At 39.7% G+C, this 19,449-nt stretch overlaps 1 protein-coding gene across 4 annotated transcripts in view; it reads left to right on the top strand.

Moving 5' to 3' along the window:
• Positions 1-19,449, top strand: part of kcnab2a (potassium voltage-gated channel subfamily A regulatory beta subunit 2a) — a 250,821-nt gene that overhangs the window by 200,260 nt on the left and 31,112 nt on the right. For all 4 annotated transcript variants that reach the window (XM_048614846.1, XM_048614845.1, XM_048614847.1 and 1 more), the window contains 4 exons: positions 8,233-8,277; positions 9,175-9,219; positions 14,756-14,799; positions 15,560-15,646. In XM_048614846.1, the coding sequence (XP_048470803.1) occupies positions 8,233-8,277; positions 9,175-9,219; positions 14,756-14,799; positions 15,560-15,646 (221 nt within the window). The remainder of the gene's footprint in view (positions 1-8,232; positions 8,278-9,174; positions 9,220-14,755; positions 14,800-15,559; positions 15,647-19,449) is intronic.

The raw sequence follows: 19,449 nt of genomic DNA, 5'->3' as shown, positions 1-19,449 counted from the left end.
TTAGAAGTGCATAGTCCTGAAGATGTGCTGCTCTGAATGAGATGTCATCGTTTGGATGAGATGTTAAACCAAGGTGCATTCTGCCCTCAAGTGTAAGATCCCTTGGCACTATTTTGAAGAACAGCAGGCAAGTTACCCACACTGTCCAGGTCAATATTTATTGAAATATTTATTCTGCATCATGATAACAGATTTGTCTGGTCATTCTTGCATTGTTGTTTGTAGGAAACATAGAAGATAGGAGCAGGAGGAGGCCATTCAGCCCTTCGAGCTTGCAAATTGGTTGCCATATTTCCTACATTTATACTTCAGAAAATACTTCATTGGCTGTAAAGCACTTTGGGCAATCCGGAGGTGTCATTAATACTATGCAAGTACACGTCCTTATTTTTAAGTAGTTAATTCAGTAAAGGCCACATGGAAGTCAGGTGCATTGGAATGGAATCTCAGACTTTACCCAACCATTGCATGAATTTAAATAGTTCATTTATAATTATTAGCCCAGGTAACTTTTCCTCTGCAGAAGAGATCACTCCTTTGTTTGCTCTTCTAAATCATTAGGCACGTGATAAGAAACCACTAGGGTGGAATCAGCATAGATTTATAATGGTGAATTGTGTTCAAAAAATCTATTTATCAAGGTTATAACTAGCTGCGTTAATAAATGGGAATCAGTGGGTGTGGTATTTTGGGATTTACTAAAGCTGTAGGCACGGTGCCAATGTAAGAGATTATTATACTCTATTAGGGCCCATTGGATTGGAGTGACATTAATGAGGATTAATGGACGCAAATCAGGAGTTACAAATAAGCAATTCATCTTTGGGTTGGCAAATGGTATATAGTGGGATGTTGTAAGGATCACTGCTTGCACCTGGACTACTTACAACCTATACCAATAACCTACATGAAGGAACCAAGTGCAATGTATCCACATTTGCTGATGATACAGGACTAGGTGGGGAATTTGGCTGAGAGTGTCGTGCAAAGAGACTGACAAAGAATATAAACAGATTGATTGAGAATAGATTGGGCTGCTCTTCTGAGAGACTTTGAAACCAATTTTAGCACCCCACTGCTGAGATCAGCACAGCAGCATGGGGCCAGTTCTAAACCGTATGGTTTCCTGGTCAATATGGCTCATCTACTTTTTTTAAAACAGTTGTCCCACCAGAAAAGAACCATTTTCATGGTTTGTTACAATAAAATATGAAGTACTATAACATTTTTTAAAAAAAACTCTTCTTTTTATTAGCAGTAGACTACTGCTTAAATCTAGTGGAGAGAATAATTTTCACTCAAAATCTTCCCAGAATTTGCTGTGGCCCAAAACTTTACCATAGATCTGTTGTGATTAGATAACTTCAACTATAATTTTTTTAAAAAAGCACAAGACGCTGTACCAAATTAATAATACTGGGATTTTATTTTCCCTGTTGGTCAGTCTTCATTGAATTGTTCCAATTATCACCATCTTCACTCAATATGCTGCAACTAGCAGCTGTAAAGAAAGCCGTCAGAGCTGAAGTACTCACACTCTGCATCAAGCTATGACCAACCTCTATCCTGTTTAGTATTTATGTTTCACAGTGAGAAATACCAGGGGACATGATGTCAGCCAGACAGCATCTTCCAGGCAAATGGGAATGGTGCCTTCAAATTCAATGTTAATCTTATTAATATTAGTTAATGTAGTTGTGCGCACAAATTAGCGAAGCACTAAACACTGAAGAACTGAATACCAGACTGGCAATTTAACTCATTCAATATATTTCCCGAAACTTTACATCAAGATAGGAAACAAATAAAAACAGTGTGTGTGCCAATACTTTTCTCAAAGTTATTTTGTATGGCACACTGTGAAATATGGGAATAGGAAATTCATTAGTACGTTAATCTGCCCGTTGTGATTCTGATTATATTTTGAATAACTCCAGTGTGTACGTTTGTATTGTCTGATCTGATAAATTGTCCAAACAGTTATTACTTTAAGTTTTTAAAGCTAATATTTACTTTAAATGTACTGTTTTTTCATTGTTATTAGCATCATGTGGGTCATCTATTCAATTCTACTTTAAAAGAAACAGAGTTTACTTTCCTTTATTTAATATATTTTACATAAGTACATCCACTTAGTTGTCATCCTTCTAAGCTGTAGGGGTTAAGAGACTGCAATAGAATATAGTACAGTACAGTACAGTACAGCACAGGAACAGGTCCTTAAGCCCACCAAGACTGTGCTGACGCATGATTCCTTTCTAAAGTAAAAACCTTTAGCCTCTGCACTTTCCGTAGCCCTTTGTTCTCTGCCTATTCATGTATTCATGCCTCTTAAACATTGCTATTGTATCCATCTCCACCTCCTGGCAATGCATTCCAAGTATTTATCACCCTCCGTGAAAAAGAAAAACCTGCCTCTCGCATCTTTAAACTTACCTGTCTTACCTTAAATCTATGTCACATACTAACTGACATTTTTACACTGGAAAAAAAAGACTCTGACTATCCATTCTGTCCATGCCTGTCAATTTTGTAAACTCCTATCAGGTCACCCCTCATCCTTCAATGTTTAAGTGAAAACAAACCAACTTTGTCCAATCTCTCCTCATAGCCAATAACTGCCAAACCAGGCAACATCCTGGTAGACCATTTCTGTATCCTCTCCAAAGCCACCACATCTTCTGGTAGTGTGGCAGCCAGAACTGCACACAATATTCCAAATGTGGCGTAAATAAAGTTCAATACAGCTGCAACATGACTTGCTAATTTTTATACTCTGCTCTGACTGATCAAGGCAAGCATGCTATATGCCTGCTTGACCGCCTTATCCACTTATGTTGCCACTTTCAGGGAACTGTGTAAGCCTAGATTCCTCTGTACATTGACGCTGCTAAGGGTTCTGGCATTTACTGTATGCTTCACTCCTGCAGTAGATCCCCAAAACGCATCACCTCACATTTGTCTGGATTAAACTCTATCTGCCGTTTATTGGTCCAAGCCTCTAGCCTCTCTTTATCCTGCTGTATCCTCTGGTAATCCTCCTCACTATCCATAGCTCCCCCAATCTTTGTGTCATCTGTAAACTTACTAATCAGGCCACCTACATTCACCTTCAAATAATTTATTACAAACAGCACTGACCGCTGCGAATCACCACCTGTCACAGATCTCCAATCTGAAAAACATCCTTTTACTGCTGCATTCTACCTTCTATGACTAAGCCGGTTCTGTATCCATCTCACCAGCTCATCGTGGATCCCATGTGACTTACTTTCTATACCAGCCTGCCATGTGGGACCTTGGCAAAGGCCTTGCTAAAGTCCATATAGACAATATAGACTGTAATCTTTCCTCACAGCTCATGGGATCAGTCTTGTTATTCATGTTTGCATGTTTTTAAATTAGCTTCTTATGAAATTTAGACTGGATAGTATTCAGCACTGTTTGACCAATACAATATAACTCATTACAACTTCGAATTAGTTTAGTTCCCAGTCTAACGAAGCATGTAGGTGACCTCATCTCAGACTTCTGTGTCAGCTTAGTTTAACTTGTAGGACTCTTGCTTCTGAGTTGTTGCATTGTGTGTTCAAGTACCACTATGAGCTTGAATATATAAGGAATATAGGAACAGCAGTAAGCCTTTCAATCACTCTAGCCCTTTCTGCAATTTAATTTGATCAGAGCTGATCTGTACATCAACTCCATTACTTATAGTTGATGCATATCCTTTGATACTCTTACCCAACAAAAATTTAGCAATATCAATTTGAAAATTTCAATTGACCCAGCTATTTTAAAAACCGAAAAAACTGCGGATGCTGTAAATCAGGAACAAAAACAGAAGTTGCTGGAAAAGGTCAGCGGATCTGGCAGATCTGTGAAGAAAAATTGAGTTAATATTTTGGGTCCAGTGACCCTTCCTCAGAATATATTTTAACCTGATGCTTACTTCCATGCATTACTGAGTTATTGTTGTATTCTTACAGATGTCATCTCTGGATTAAATATTAAATTAAACCCCTGTCCAGCCATTCAGGTGGGCGATTCAAAGAAGAATGGTTAAAATTACCCATAATCAATACACCAAAATATTTCTGGATGTTTATGGCTCCTTTCTGTATCCAAATTCACGACTGAATTTCCTGCATGACACTGAACAAAGTGATTCATTGGCTATACGGTACTTCGGAATATTATGAGAGTTTACTGATATTGTCTTTAGATGCACCAAATGTGCCAAACAAGCTAGATGTCAAAAACTCTTAACATGGAAGTCAGAATGGATACCTGGTGACTTTGGTTTGCCATTTGTTCCAAAGCACTTCCATGTTGTACATAATTACCAACATCTAAGAGCATACTGTATGGGCAGTGGCTTCCTATTGGCATTGACAGTGTAATTTTTAACATTTAAATATCTCCTGGTTCTACAGGTCATTCCATTTCTTTCCTTCTGCATTGTTTCCTTCCTTTTTGTCTTTGCTTTTTTTGTGTTGAAATGATGTTCACACGTAACATGTTATGGTTTTGACAGAAGGGCCACACCTAAAATACTAACTGCTATATTCTCTGCATGGATGCTAATTGTGTTCTTTCAGCATGTTCTGTTTCAGCTTTAGATAGCCACTAAATGCAGTGTTAGCTATTCAGTCATCATTCCTATTGATGTTTTTTAAAAAACTAATAGAACATGCTCATTGATCAAAAAGTCAACACTTATTATGGTTATCATTTTTTCCGTTCAGGTTGGCCAAATTGATGACACATTTTATCTGAAGTGGGTTGCATTTTAAAATATTTTAAAGGCTAAGACATTAGTTAACCTTGTGCATTATTTATAGAGATTGATACAGCACAGTTATATTAGTGGAACATTGCTGAGATTGAGAGACTAGAATTATTAACTATGCAAAAAGATTTAGAGAGCTGGAAGCTGATGTATTCAGGTAGAATCCCCAGAAGCTGCAGGTCATCTTTTGAGCAGCAGACTCTTATTTCCCGTCTACAGGTACACCTAATTCAGTGTGTTTGCAGGCAACTAGACACCCTGATTGACAGCTCATCAGAACCATGAGAATAAGTGTTTATGCCAGTGAGTTTATGAATGAGCACAACATGTAATCTATGGCAGGAGAATCTACTTTCAGTGCTATTTTTTGTAAAGTAGGTGGGATATTTATGCTAAGTCTTTACAAACTTCCAGTTAGGCCTCAACTTGGGTATTGCTTGCAATTCTAGTTTCTGGACATCAATTGCACAATGGATTTTTTTTAAAAATTCATTGCTGGGATATGGGTGTTGCCCGCAAAACCAGCGTTTGTTGTCAAACCCCAACTGCCACCTCTTAAGCCACTTAGTCTGTGTAGTGTTGGTACAAACAAAAGGCTGTTAGGTGGAGTACCATGGGTTTTTGTCCCAGTCACAGTAAAGCAGCAGTGAAATAATTCCAGGTCAGGATGGTATATGCTTTGGAGGGGAACTTGCAGATGCTGGTGTTCCAATATGTCAGCTGCTCTTGTCCTTCTAGGTGATAGAGTATTGGCAAGTGCTATCAATGGATCCTTGTTGATTTGTTATAATGCATCTTGTAGATGGTACTCATGCTATGATTGTGCACTGGAGGTGCAAGAAGTGAATGTTTAAGGCCATGGATGGGGTGCTGATCCAATGGGTTGCTTTGCCTTAGATGGTGTTGAGCTTCTTGAGTACTATTGGAACTGTAATCATCTAGGCAACTGAAAACTACTCTTATCAGATTGCTAATTTATTGCTAGTTGATGTCAGGACAGACTTTGGAAAGTCAGATTTGTTACTCACTGAATTTTCAGCCTGTCACCTGTTCTTGTATTAGATATTTTTAATCAGCCTGTTCAGATATATTGCGACATATCTCTGGAGCAGATGGGACTAACCCTGATCTTTGGCCCAGAGGTAGAGATACTATCACTGCACCACAACAGCACCTGCATTATTGTCCTCTTCTCTACCAGCTGAGCTATTAAGAGTGCCATAGCCACAGTACTTATAGAGCTGGTCCAGTTAAATTTTTGGTCACTAGTAAACACCAAAATGTTGATGGAGAGAGCTTCAGTAATGGTATTGCTGTTGTATATTAAACAGAAGTGTTTGGTTTCTCTCTTTTTCTTTTTGATATGGTCGTTCCTTTGCACATTTGTGGCATGAATGTTACTTGCTGACTTATGGGCTGAATGGCCTCCATCTGTGCTATAACAATTCTGTGATTATGAGCGGGTTCCCAGGCCTTGCTGTATGCAGGCACAGACATCTTAAGTATCTGAGGAGTTGTGAATAGTACTGAACACTATGATATAATCAGCAAACTTCAAACAAGACGATTGGTCCGTAACAAATGAAATCTCCTTCCTTTGTGCTTGAAAATTACTAAATATTCAAGGGGCAAATGACAGGAAATGAATACATTAACTATTACTGTAGAAAAACTGCTTGGGAAACTAATGGACTAAAGACCAATAAGTCCTCTGGATTTGACAGATGCATCCTAGAACATTAAAGGAAGTAGATAGCTTCAGACATAGTGGATGAACTTGTAGTAATCTTCCAGGGATCCTTTAATTCTGGAAAATCTCCCAGAGAATTGGAAAACTGTCAATGTAGCATCTTTATTTATTAAGGGAAGGAGACAATAAACAACTACCTACAGGCCAGACGGCTTAACATCTGTCATTGGGAAAATATGGATCAGTGCTGGGGCCACAATTACTGACAATATATATTAATGACTTGGGTGAGGAAAGTGACTACACTATATCCCAAGTTTCCAGAAGCCACAAAAATAGGTCAGAAGGCAAGTGGTGCGGATGGCACTAAGAGTCTGCAGAGGTGTAGAGACAGATTAAATGAGTGGGAAAAAATTTGGCAGATGGAATATAATATGGGGAAATATGAGGTTATTCACTTTGGCAGGAAGAATTGTGGGGCTAAATATTATTTAACCTGTAAGGGGATCCCATTAGCATTTGTCCTTTGTTTGTTTGCAACAAGCAAAATAGTGACCTTGCCCAACTAGCCCATGCTTGCAAAACTCAAAACAGTGTCCAAAATTAGTGTGGTTCTATGGTTGGGCAGTATTTACTATATAATCTTGAGTGTACGAAGAATTGCACTGAAAATCAATTTAGAATTGTCATTTGGGGTCACAGGGTGTCACACTTGCGCATGCTAGAAGGTGTATATGTATGAATCTGCAGAATCATGTTCTTTGCAAATGCAATACATAAACACATTGCACCTGTTTCAATTCATCAAAACAGTCCATTACCATTCGTTGTTCATTTCTCGGAGTAATGGGTTGATTCAGCACTGTTGTCTTCCTACTGTAAATGTTGTCTTACCTTTACCTTGTTATTTCTTGCAAATTGACTTGATGAGTGCAAGATATTCATGTTCTGTATGGCCAAATGACTAACTACAGGATTATGTAAAGAAAGTGAGGATGTGAAATCAAGCTTGGCTGCTCTTTTGAAAAGCAAGCATAGGCACTGTGGGCCAAAAACAATCTTCCTGTGCTGAAAATTTCTATACTTCAATAAATTATTATACAGTGTAAAAAACTTACTTTACATGTTGAGAATATAGCTACTACATTTACACAAACCTTAAGTACACAATAATGTGCTGAGTTTACCATGGCTGTGTGTGTAGTATGGGCAGGACATTTTTATCAATTAAAGCACCTCGTTTGGGTTTGATTTCTGGGATTCAGTTGGGTTGACACATCAAAGGGTGTCACTTGTCCACTTGCATAAAATTAAACACAATTAATATTGTGTAGCAAAGTATTGTCTGATCATAAATAAAGGCATCATGATCTTGTATGTATCATAGAATCATAGAATCCCGACAGTATGGAAGCATGCCATTCAGCCCATTGAGTTCACACCAAAACCTCCAAAGAGCATTCCACCCAGACCCACTCCTTTACCTTATCTCTGTAACCGCGCATTTCCCATGGCTAATTCACCTAGCCTGCACATCTTTGGACTATAGGAGAAAACTGGAGCAGCCAGAGGAAACTGACACAGACACTGGGAGAATGTGCAAACTCCACACAGGCAGTTGCCCGGGGGTAGAATCGAACCCGGGTTCCTGGCACTCTGGGGTAGCAGTGCCAATCACTGAGCCACTGTGTAGTAATTTAATGTTTACTGTAAAACGTTTTTAATCTTACCTTTTTTTTCTGTTCCCTAGGGCAGAAATTGTCTTGGGAAGTATCATTAAGAAAAAAGGATGGAGGTAACTTTAACTTGTTAGTTCGAAATTGAGTTTATTTGTCCAAAATAATGTTGCATTTTGGTGGTTAAGACCTAATGAAATTGTGTCACATTTTTTAGTATAAATGTTTGAAGGTTAGAAATATAATCTTTTAATAGCTGACATTGGCAAAGGGAGAGCAAAGGTGATAATAGTTACGTCAATGTAAGAGTGCATGTAACAACCCTCCCCCCACTCCAATACATTGTTTGCAATCTGAGAAAAAAAAGAACCAATTAACTTATTAATTGGCTCTCAAATGCAAAATCTCTCTAGACATATTTGAGATTAAATTTAGCCTGCAGTAATGAATGTGTGTTTTATTTGGAAGATTTGCATTTCATGTGGTGGATTTTCAGTCATTTAGAGCAGATGCTAGTCGTAGACCAGCAATTTCCCCAAAATAGCCCGACAAATAAAATAATGAATTGCCTTGCAGTGGTCTTGTGGACCTCCCTGTGATAGATTGCATTAGCAGAGACCTAGAAGCACACTGACTCTCTAACTTCACAACCGAGCTATGTGCAGTAAGATACAAAACTGAAATGACTTATAACAAAAGCAATTATGATCAGTACTTCTCACGAAAAACACCTGAATGTGCTTCTAACAACTTCCTCTGGGCTAAAATAGTAGATTAGCGTCTGATACTTTAAATACTTTTATGAGTCAAGCACCAAACGGCATGTCCACCCTCTGAAAGAAAGGTTGATGCATTTATTCATTTTCCAAAATTAACCCCCAACATTTATTTTTAGGGTGAATTAAAGAATAAACTAATTGTATTAACTTGTTAGCCTTGCATTACTGTTTATAAAACTTAGACAGTTGAATTAGCCAAGCCTTTTATTACTGCCATGTCCTGTTTTCTCTTCACAGACGGTCCAGCCTTGTCATTACTACTAAAATCTTCTGGGGTGGAAAGTATGTAACCCTATATTCAGTTATTAATAATTTTTTAAAAAATAAATATAATTAATATCTATTCCAGTTTTCTTGGTTGGTAAAGATTAACTCCAAACACAAGCAAGTGGGGCTAGTTTAGTTTAGGATAACAGGTCGGCATGGACAAGTTGGATGGAAGGGTCTGACTCCATGCTGTATGACTCTGTGACTTTATCTTGAGGCATGCAGGGCTGGAAGGGCAAGATGTGGTCCTCAGATGTACTGATTTAACTTCTACCAAGGGCTGCAATTTGGCACTGGCGAGCTGGGAATATGGGGTGGAATTTTCTGAGAAGTGGTAACCTCACAGACTGCCAGACCAGCCCCTTTTTTTAACATAACAGTGAAACTCTGTGTTTCTGAGGGGAATGTTCCGCAGGAATTCAGAGCCATACTTCTACTCTGACAATTTCTTTGTAGCAGAACTATCAGAGAATAGAAAAATATACCCTTTTTTAATAACAATCAACTCCCATATTCTGACATTTAAAGGTTCTGACAGCCACTTTGATAGCTGCTGTCAAAGTGAAATTTTAGGGTGCCCGATAGGTAGAGGGGTAGGGTGCTAGGAAAGTAGGATGCTACTTGGGAAGGATGCCAGCTTGCGTGGGGGTAGGATGCTAATTGATTAAGAGGTAGGGTGTCAGGTTAGTATGTGGTGGCTGGTTATGGTGCCAGCTGGGAGGAAGTAGGTTTCAGGAGTAGAATTCCAGATAGATAGAGACAACGTTCTGGGTGGGTAGGGTGCCAAGTAAGTAGATGCCAGATATGTATTGGATGGGGTGCCAAATTGGTAAGGTACAAGTTGGCAAGGTAAGTGATGCAGTGTTCAGGGTAGGTGAGAGACAGTTAGGTTGAGTCCTGTGGATGAGGGAGGGACATCAGGTTTGGGCATTGCCTGGTCCAGTCCAGAGCAGGGAGTCTGGTCTGGGCAGGTCGACGAGAATACAAAAATGGAGGCTTTTGGAGAATTCCAGGCACAACGGAATTGTACAGCAGCAAGTACAATTTCCAGTTACATTCCTTTGGAGTGTGCTATAATGGAGATCTGCAGGGGTTCCCCTTGGATAACTCCTATAATAACTGTCTGGCTAGCAGAAAATCAGGGCCATTAAATTCATGCTCCATATTTTTAAAGTGTGAGGAAAGGATTGAGCTTGGCTTGAAGAATCAGTTTTTGTCGTTATGAAGTTGTATCCAACAAGGAGTAATTTCGTTTGGAAGGAGAGAAAATTGTGATCTCAAAATTTTGACTATTGAAATTGCATAATTCTCATGATTTTATAACCTTAAATGCTGATACCTTATTATATAACCAAAAGGCGCTGGTTGGGCCGGGCAAATTAAAAGTCTTTTGATCAGTGCCATTGCAGATGTGTGATTTATTTATCGATGTACAGTTGTATAGCATTTTTTAATATTTACAAAAAGAAATCTATGGTACTTCGCTGATGATAGGCCTTAGCCTCGATTATGTCTTCCTTCCTTTGGAAAAACTCCTACTTAAAACTATTTATTACCTTCCATGCAGCAAAAATTGGACTGCTGTGTAGTACGTTTTGAATGTTGCTCTCACTGACTTAGCAAACTTATTAATGAGTAGCAGAACAGTCGAGCTGGATGGGTCACAGGTCTGATTCCTCACCTTTATCAGCTTAGCAAATTGGAAGCTTGAATGGTAGTCCAGACATGGATGACATTGGGTTAGTAAGGAAATAACAGGCAGGTTTCCTTTACTACCTCGTCATTGCCCTTGTTGAATTATCTTCTGGCACCCATTATGGAAATTTTCTAATGAATAATGGTAACATTGCCAAAGCACTAAAAGACTAATTGAATTGAATTAAATTATTTATTGTCCTCATGTATTCAATGTAAAAATACAGTGAAAAGTGCGTACCTTCATCGTACATACATGGCACTGTACACATTAACCTATAGTAAGATTAAAAAGACAAGAGAGTCCAACTTTCCTTTCCACTGCCGCAGTCCCGCTCCGGGCTCCCCAGCCCTTGCCATGCCTCTGCCAGAGTCCTGCTCAAGGCTGCCCAGCCCTCGTCATGCCTCTGCCAGAGTCCTGCTCTCGTCAGCCCACTCTTGATCCACCACCATCATTCCAGCCTACACTCGATCCACCACCGCTGCAGGACACAACCCGCGCATTCGGCTCCTGCCATGTGGTTCCCGGTCGCGACCCAGCTCCTTCCCGACCTCTTAGGTAGGTAGTGAAAAGGGTTGGGGTGGGGATAGAATTACTACAGAAGGAGAGAGAAGAAGGTAGGCAAAAAAAGGAAGGAGAAAGAAAGAAAGAGAACTGGCGAGCAGAGTGGAGCTCCGAATGGCGACTTAACCTGCAGCCATCTTGCCGGAAACAGTTTAATCATTCTAAACCTTCAGGAGGGAATGGAGAAGGTTAGAATTTTGTATTCAGATTTTTTTGTTGCTTTTATTGTTTTGGAGTTCAGTGTGTGAGTTTGAATGGAAAGCACACCAATGTCATGTAGATACATGACTCATACATACATTTAATTACTGAGGAAGTCCATTCTCTCATCATTTGTTCTTTTGGAGCCCTCACCATGACACAATACATTTTCACTGGATTAAATCTCTGATTTAGATGGAAAACCACAGGTGAAGTTCCTAAGCAGAGTGGAAAGCCTCAAGTGCCAATTAACCTGTAAAATATAAGGAGGTAACAAAACCAGAAATTGCTGGAAAATCACAGCAGATCTGGCAGCATCTATGGAGAGAAATCAGAGATAACATTTCGGGTCCAATGACCCTTCTTCAGAACCGATGGTAGGTAGGCAAAGGTTGGTATTTATGCAGAATGTAGGCTGGGTGTAGGAATTAAAGAGTAAATGTTAGATGGAAATGGAGCTCAAAGAGAGAGAAGAACAGTTGCGTAGAAAGGCTTGGATAATGGTCAGTCTGGGAGAATGAATGGCTGCTAATGGGAACTATTAGTGGCTAACAATGGGTAGTGTTTAATAGCACACTGTGTGATAACAAGGCCTGATGTTTGGGGGCTGGGGTAAGGACATGGGAGAAGGTGCCTCAAGCCCTAAAATTGTTGAACTCGATATTAAGTCCAGAAGGCTGCAGAGTACTGAAGCAGAAAATGAAGTGCTGTTCTTCCAGCTTGTGCTGAACTTTGCTGGAACACTACAGCAAGCCTTAGACAGAGAACAAGGTGGTATGTTAAAGTGGAAGGCACCTGGAAGCTCAGTCTTTTTTGCAGGCAGAACATAGGTGTTTTGCAAAGCAGTCACTCAGTCTACACTTCGGTTTCCTGATGTAGAGAAGACCACATTGTGAGCAGCGAATGCAGTAGACTAGATTGAGTGGAAGTGCAGGTAAAGCGCTGCTTCGCCTGGAAGGTACGTTTAGGCCCTTGGATACAGCTGGGAGGAAGGAAGTAAATAGGCAGGTGTTGCACCTTCTGCAGTTGCAGGGCAAGGTGCCATGGGCTGTGGGGGACTGCTGGAAGTAAAGCAAGAGTGGACCCCAGGTGTTCTGGAGGGAACGGTAAATATAAGGAGGTAACCATTTTAGAATGCAGGATTTGAACTCCCTACAATTTTGCAAACAAATCTTTTTAATGGACAGAATAGTGTAAAACACATGTCTGTGATTTCTGATGAGCAATCTGGCAGTGAAACTTTTCATTGAAAGCATGCATTGAAAAAATGTAAAGGTAATTTTATCTTGATTTTTAAATAATCAACTACTGGAGACCAACGCTCCCTCTAATTTTCTTACCAGTTGCCTGGGCCTCCAAGGCCCATGCCTGATAGTGACTTCGAAAACTGGAAGTCAGTACTGTGATTGGCATGCAGTCATCGATAGCGGAGCAGCCATGCTGAAGCTGCTGGAGACTGAGTATCAGTACTTACAATCATTTTATTTGAGCAGTTATTAAGACTGAAGCAAAGCTCTGGAGCATACAGAAACATTGAGATTATCGTTATACAATGAGCATCCTCTTACCAACATTCCAATTTTCCTTCATACACAGCAAATAAAACAAATGGGGGAGGGGAAGGGGTTTCTGAAATAAATAGAGAGACGTGGGGAGGTGGATGGAAGGTGGATAAAGGAGCAGATAGGTGGAGAGAAGACGGACAGGTCAAGGAGGCGGGGATGGAGCCAGTAAAGGTGAGTGTAGGTGGGGAGTTAGGATGGGGGTTGGTCAGTCAAGAGAAGACGGGCAGCTCAAGGAGGCAGGGATGAGGCTGGTAGGTAGGAGGTGGGGGTGGCGTTGGGGGTTGGTCAGTGAGGTGGGAGGAGCGGATAGGTGGGAGAAAAGACGGACAGGTCAAGGAGGCGGGGACGAGCTGGGCTGGTTTTGGGATGAGGTTGAGGGTGGGGAGATTTTGAAGCTTGTGAAGTCCACATTTGAGACCATTGGGCTGCAGGGTTCCCAAGCGAAATATGAGGTGCTGTTCCTGCAACCTTTGGGTGGCATCGTTCTGGCACTGGAGGAGGCAGGATGGACATGTCGTCCAAGGAGTGGGAGGGGGTGTTGAAGTGGTTCGCGACTGGGAGGTGCAGTCATTTGTCACGAGCTGAGCATAGGTGTTCCAGAAAGCGGTCTCCAAGCCTCCGCTTGGTTTCCCCGATGTAGAGGAGGCCACATCGGGAGCAGCGGATACAATATACCACCTTAGCAGCTGTGCAGGTGAACATCTGTTTAATGTGGAAGGTTTTCTTGGGGCCTGGGATGGGGATGAGGGGGCAGGTGTAGCACTTCCTGCGGTTGCAGGGAAAAGTGCCAGGATGGTGGGGCTAGTGGGGAATGTTGTGGAGCGGACAAGGGAGTCATGGAGAGAGCGGTCCCTCCGGAAGGCAGATAAGGGTGGGGAGGGAAAAATGTCCTTGGTAGTGGGGTCAGATTGCAGTTGGCAGAAGAGGCGGAGGATGATGCATTGAACGGTCATGAAGTACTTTGGGATGTTTTTAAGCCTTGAAAGACACTATGTAATAGTGTGTCTGTTTTCTTAAAGTACTGTATTCTTGGTTATAGTTGCTGCAAGGCAAGAATATCCACAATTTGTTGTTCAGTTCCATAATTTACTCAGGTGTACTATAGGAGCATCTACATAGAAATTGGTGTTGACTGTTTACTCCTTGGAGACGTCACAGTCGAGTTTGAACTGATTGACATCAATGTCCATCTGCATAATTTTTAGCCTTCATTCCTATAATGGAATGATAAGGCTTTCATATTGCCATTCTGCCCAAGTTCAGTTACCTCAGAACAGACCGGAAACCAAGCATAGGATTGATCTGTGTAGCTCAATACAGCAGATGTTTTAAAGTTCCAAAAGAAAAGTGCTTCTGAAACAGGTCTACTATTTCTGCACCCCTGCCATTGTGAAATTTTATATGCACAAATTAAATAACTTCCTTGGTAATATTTGGGCATGTCATCTAACTTGGATTAACCAGACCTATTACTGAGAATTAATTCTTCAATAATCCACGTTTCTGATATATGTTTCGCTTGCAGGGCAGAAACTGAGCGAGGGCTATCCCGAAAACACATTATAGAAGGTAGGATGCTACATTAATACAAAAATTCTGTTATCAATGATTGGTTAATTCCTTTATTAAAGCATGAAATCTTCACTTGATGTGAACATATTAAGAATCTTTATGATACATCACCGACAGTAATCGCTACCTTGTTGACACAGTAATAAATCAAATTTTGAATCTTCTTTAAAAAAGAAAGCAACATGTTCCTGGCCAGAAAGAAAGTGGAGGGAGACAGGCTTATCTTAAGTGCAGGCACAGATAACAGATTTAATGTTGCAAAAAGCTAAATAAATGATGCTGCCTTTTCTTTAGCCTTAACCTAGTCAACAGCAAATGATGCTGTGGTTTTGAAGAAACCATTTAGTATGCAAGGCCTGCCATTCTATTAGAGGGAGTCAGAGATAACAGTGTGGAGCTGGAGGAACACAGCAGGCCAGGCAGCATCAGAGGAGCAGGAAAGCTGACGTTGATTCATTTATGAAGAAGGGTCCTGACCCGAAACATCAGCTTTCCTGCTGCACTGATGCTGCCTGGCCTGCTGTGTTCCTCCACCGCCATTCTATTAGCCCATTTTTGCAAATCATGACATTTCCACAAGAAAATAAACTTTCAAAATAAGCAGTTTGTTCTTTTAACTTTAAAGCCGTAATTACAGTATTTATTTTTCTCACCACATAAAATTCCAAGCAAAGCAAGGCTTCATAAAATTGTCAGACTGTGTGTGTGTGTGTGTATATATATTTTTTATATATATATATATATTCTGCTTTTGCAGGACTGAAGGCTTCTCTTGAGCGCTTGCAGTTGGAGTATGTGGATGTGGTGTTTGCAAACAGGCCGGACCCAAACACCCCTATGGAAGGTCAGTTGCATCAGCATCAGTGGAGAAATATTATTATTCTTTAATCTGCCAGTTGTATAATGCACTCATTCACTCATTCTTATCTTCACCAACTCCCCACTCCTTTCCAGAAACCTCTGCACTAAAAATTCAAGAAATGTAGATTGACACACATCTTATAAAAATTAGTAGTCTATTTACTCAGCACTAAACTGAAGTTATCCTGGTATTACCAAAAGAAATACCAGGCTCATCTGATTGATTATTTGAAATGCAAGAGCAGATATAAAATATTAATTAATAGTGCACATGCTTACATAGAGGTATTTTCCATTGCCACATCCGCGTTTTCTTCTCTTTCAGTACCTTATCTCTGGAAGTGTAAGTTCTTATAGCAGTAGCCTTCAAGTACCCTGACATGCACTAAGTAATTGAAGGACATCCTTGTTCTTTTCACTAGCCTCGTGTCACTGGACCCAATTGTTACACCCAATTACTGGCCTATCTGAGATCAGCTAACTAATCGTGAACAAGAGTCAAAATAGGGATGTTTTTGGTCTTTTTAGTTTATAAATCATTCAGTGGCTGAAAGTTCCAAACATTTGATATGTTGTTCCTGTTTCCAGGAACGACTATGAACTCTAAGGTGTATAAATTCAATTTAGGTGACTCTTTATTAGACATTTAGTTAAAATTTTGCAGTATTTTGAACTGGAGCACTTGAAATGGTAGCATACGATGGGATATGTAAATTTTCTTCGATACCGTGGTATTATTAACATATATTATTGATTTCATTCTGGGAGCATGTCCACACTCTCCCTTGTAGATGATGGGGGAGCGAGAGAGAAATGTTTCTGGCCTAATGTCATGTGTTTCTTAGCAGCAACTTGGGAGAAATTGCCCGCATAGACTCTTCACTACATGAGGATTGTTTGTTTAAAGAAAGAGTTTTCCTACTAAGTAAAAATTGGGATACTTCATACTATTTATTTATAGTTTTTGCTGATGTTCATTTGTCGAAGTCAAAGAACAGGACCATTTTTGAGCTGTTATATTTACTTTTAATGCAGAAACTTTAAAACTGTAAAATTGGGTGTCACTGTGTGTTCAAGATTACTACTTCCACGTCTGTTGTCTGGATTTGGATGTAAAAGTGATGCCTTAGTCAAGGGCTGAAATGAAATATTTTGTCAACCATCATTCAGTTCACAAAGTACACGTCTCCAGGCAGACAATGGGCTGAGTCATGATATGTTCAATTCATGTAATTGACCAAGACTGGTTGGTAGTTTGAGTGAATATTGTGGGAATCTTAGATTATATTATTTGTACAAAGAGGAACTCAGAACAATATAGGGGAGAGTGCCTTTAGATAAGAACTAAAGCCGGACATTTAGGTAAGCAGGCACATAATGCTAGGTGGCATAATGGGATTCCAGACTGGACCATGAGATAATAATCGCCATCATGTGTTGGTTATGAGACTCACATGTGAAGTGGATTTCCTCAGTTTACTGGACAAGATGTACTGCACTAAGTTTACAACCATTTGTCAGTAATTGGCTTGCAACAACCAATTCCATTTATCGAGTTCCTGGATGACTGGTGTAGGAAATGGAAGATTGTTGTACAGTTCAATAAAAGGTATTCCCCTGGGGATGAGGAGAAGATAAATTGTCAGATCAAATTATGGTATTTTGCTGTGCATCAACCTGTCTTGACCACACTCTGGGAGTGCTTAATGTTGGAACTGAAGTAGAAAATACTCTTTGCCAGACTGATGTTTCTTTATTTTGATAAGCAGAATTCTTGCAAACAAGTTGGTAAACATTGATAAACTTGTATGTCAGAAGTTCATTATGATTTTACAAAGATAACAGTGAATTATTTAACACAAATTATTTAGGCCAGTAGTTTACTTTAAGGGCCACCAACTTGATACTTCATGCACGTTTTTCTTTTGTAGTGCGACATTGCACAATTTTCACAAAAGTGGCAGGTTTGTTTTTCTCCTTTCAACTGACATCTCTATAGGAGCAGTTCATGTTGAAAGCAATGGGAAAATTGCAACATTAAGCCATTTAAAAATCTCAGAATCATGCTTTGTTGAAATTATTTGACAGGATTTGGAAATAGATCTTGCACCCTTGTCCTTACGCTGTCATTTCTAGTGAAGAAGGAAAACTTAGCTGATCTCAGTTGGGGCAGTATTTGCTGCACTAAAATTAGTCTTCATGTTCCTGTACTGGACAGGGAAAATGTCAGCAACCATTCCCACTCATCATCATTCATGATATAGGCTGAAAGGTAATGTTTCTGGATGTAGATGAAAACCTAATAAAGGTTGTGATATTTGACTATGTGTACTATCGTTCATCTGTCATTAAAGCACCACATCCATTGTGGGCAATCATGGATGCTCATCATTGATCAAGGTGTTTAGTTCTAATGACATCAACACAATTTCTACTGCAGTGGCATTACTTGTAGATTTTTTGCAGCTTATTGCTTCCTCTGTTTTTCTCATAAATAGAAATAAAGTTTATTGGTTTTTATAATTCTGTATGTTAATATATCACTCAACATGCCAGCAAAATACTAATGTCATTCTAAATTGTCAGGTTTGCCTGAAGGATTCGTGTAGTGAAAGTTTTTTTTGCAATTTATTACAGAAATATTCTGTTACAATCAACCTAGTAATCGGTAAAAGTGACTAAAGATAATGCTATTGGGCACCACCATTTGGTCCATATGATGTAAGATACATTAAAAGGTTTATAAAAGAATGTCCCTTTTGTAGTCCTACATAAACCACACATGTGTCTGGCTGGATGGATGCTCCAAGCTAATTTTCAGCAGATACCTGTCAAGGATTCAAACTTTAACCCTACAATCCTAATATCGATATTACAAATACAATTTGAAATGGAATTACAAATGCACCATTTAGATGATAATAGACAATAAAATTTAGGTTGTGAAAAGATAGTTTGTGTAAGTTCAAGTGCTTGTTCACATGATTGTGATGTTTTTGCGGATTTGTAAGGTGTCTTGAATATTTTACACAGATGATAATTGACTGGCTGGGTTACACATGTTCATTTTGGTTTCTTGCTTTGGATCTTCACACTTCTCCCTTGGGGAATTGTGTGAAGTAATGGAAGGATTCACCAGCTAATTTAACAGCTCCTCTCATAGCTGTAGTTTTTTGTTAACAACTGGAAGATGCCAGTTGGAGGCTTTGGAGTTTGCCCAGTACTGCATGCGGTGGGATCAGAGGTTGGGGAGCCATAGTCATTTCAGACTTATGAACCTGGGGCCATTTGGCCCCTTGTTTCAAATTCCACATTCCATTTGTCCCCAATAACATTTGATTAACTTACCTAACAAGAATCTATTTACCGCCGCCTTAAAAATATCAATAACCCCATCCCCACTGCCTTTTGAGATAGAATTACAAATTCACACAGCCCTATGAAAGAAAAAAAATTCTAATCTTTTGTCTTAAAAGGCCACCCCTAAATTTTAAAGTATCCCCCAGTTCTAGACTCAGCTCTAAGAGGAAGCATCCTTTCCATGGATGATTTGTATCATTTCAAACTTTTATATGGGTTGGGAAAGGGATTTGAATCCTGAAGCTTCTGACTTCAATAGAAATACTAATAATATTGTTTCACTTGGGTTAACTTACTGTCCTAAAACCAGCTATTAATAAAAGCTTCTTATTTAATACAAACTACTTATGACAGCAGTATGGTGTCCAAGCTCAAAGTTCCTGTCACCAGATGGTCCAACAATATAAAGGCAAAACCTACACTCGT

The sequence above is a fragment of the Rhincodon typus genome, chromosome 31 (genome assembly GCF_021869965.1).
Source record: "Rhincodon typus isolate 14 chromosome 31, sRhiTyp1.1, whole genome shotgun sequence".
NCBI classification, from domain to species: Eukaryota; Metazoa; Chordata; class Chondrichthyes; order Orectolobiformes; family Rhincodontidae; genus Rhincodon; species Rhincodon typus.
The sequence above is the reverse complement of the archived record's forward strand: the minus strand, read 5'-3'. Positions and strand labels throughout refer to the sequence as shown.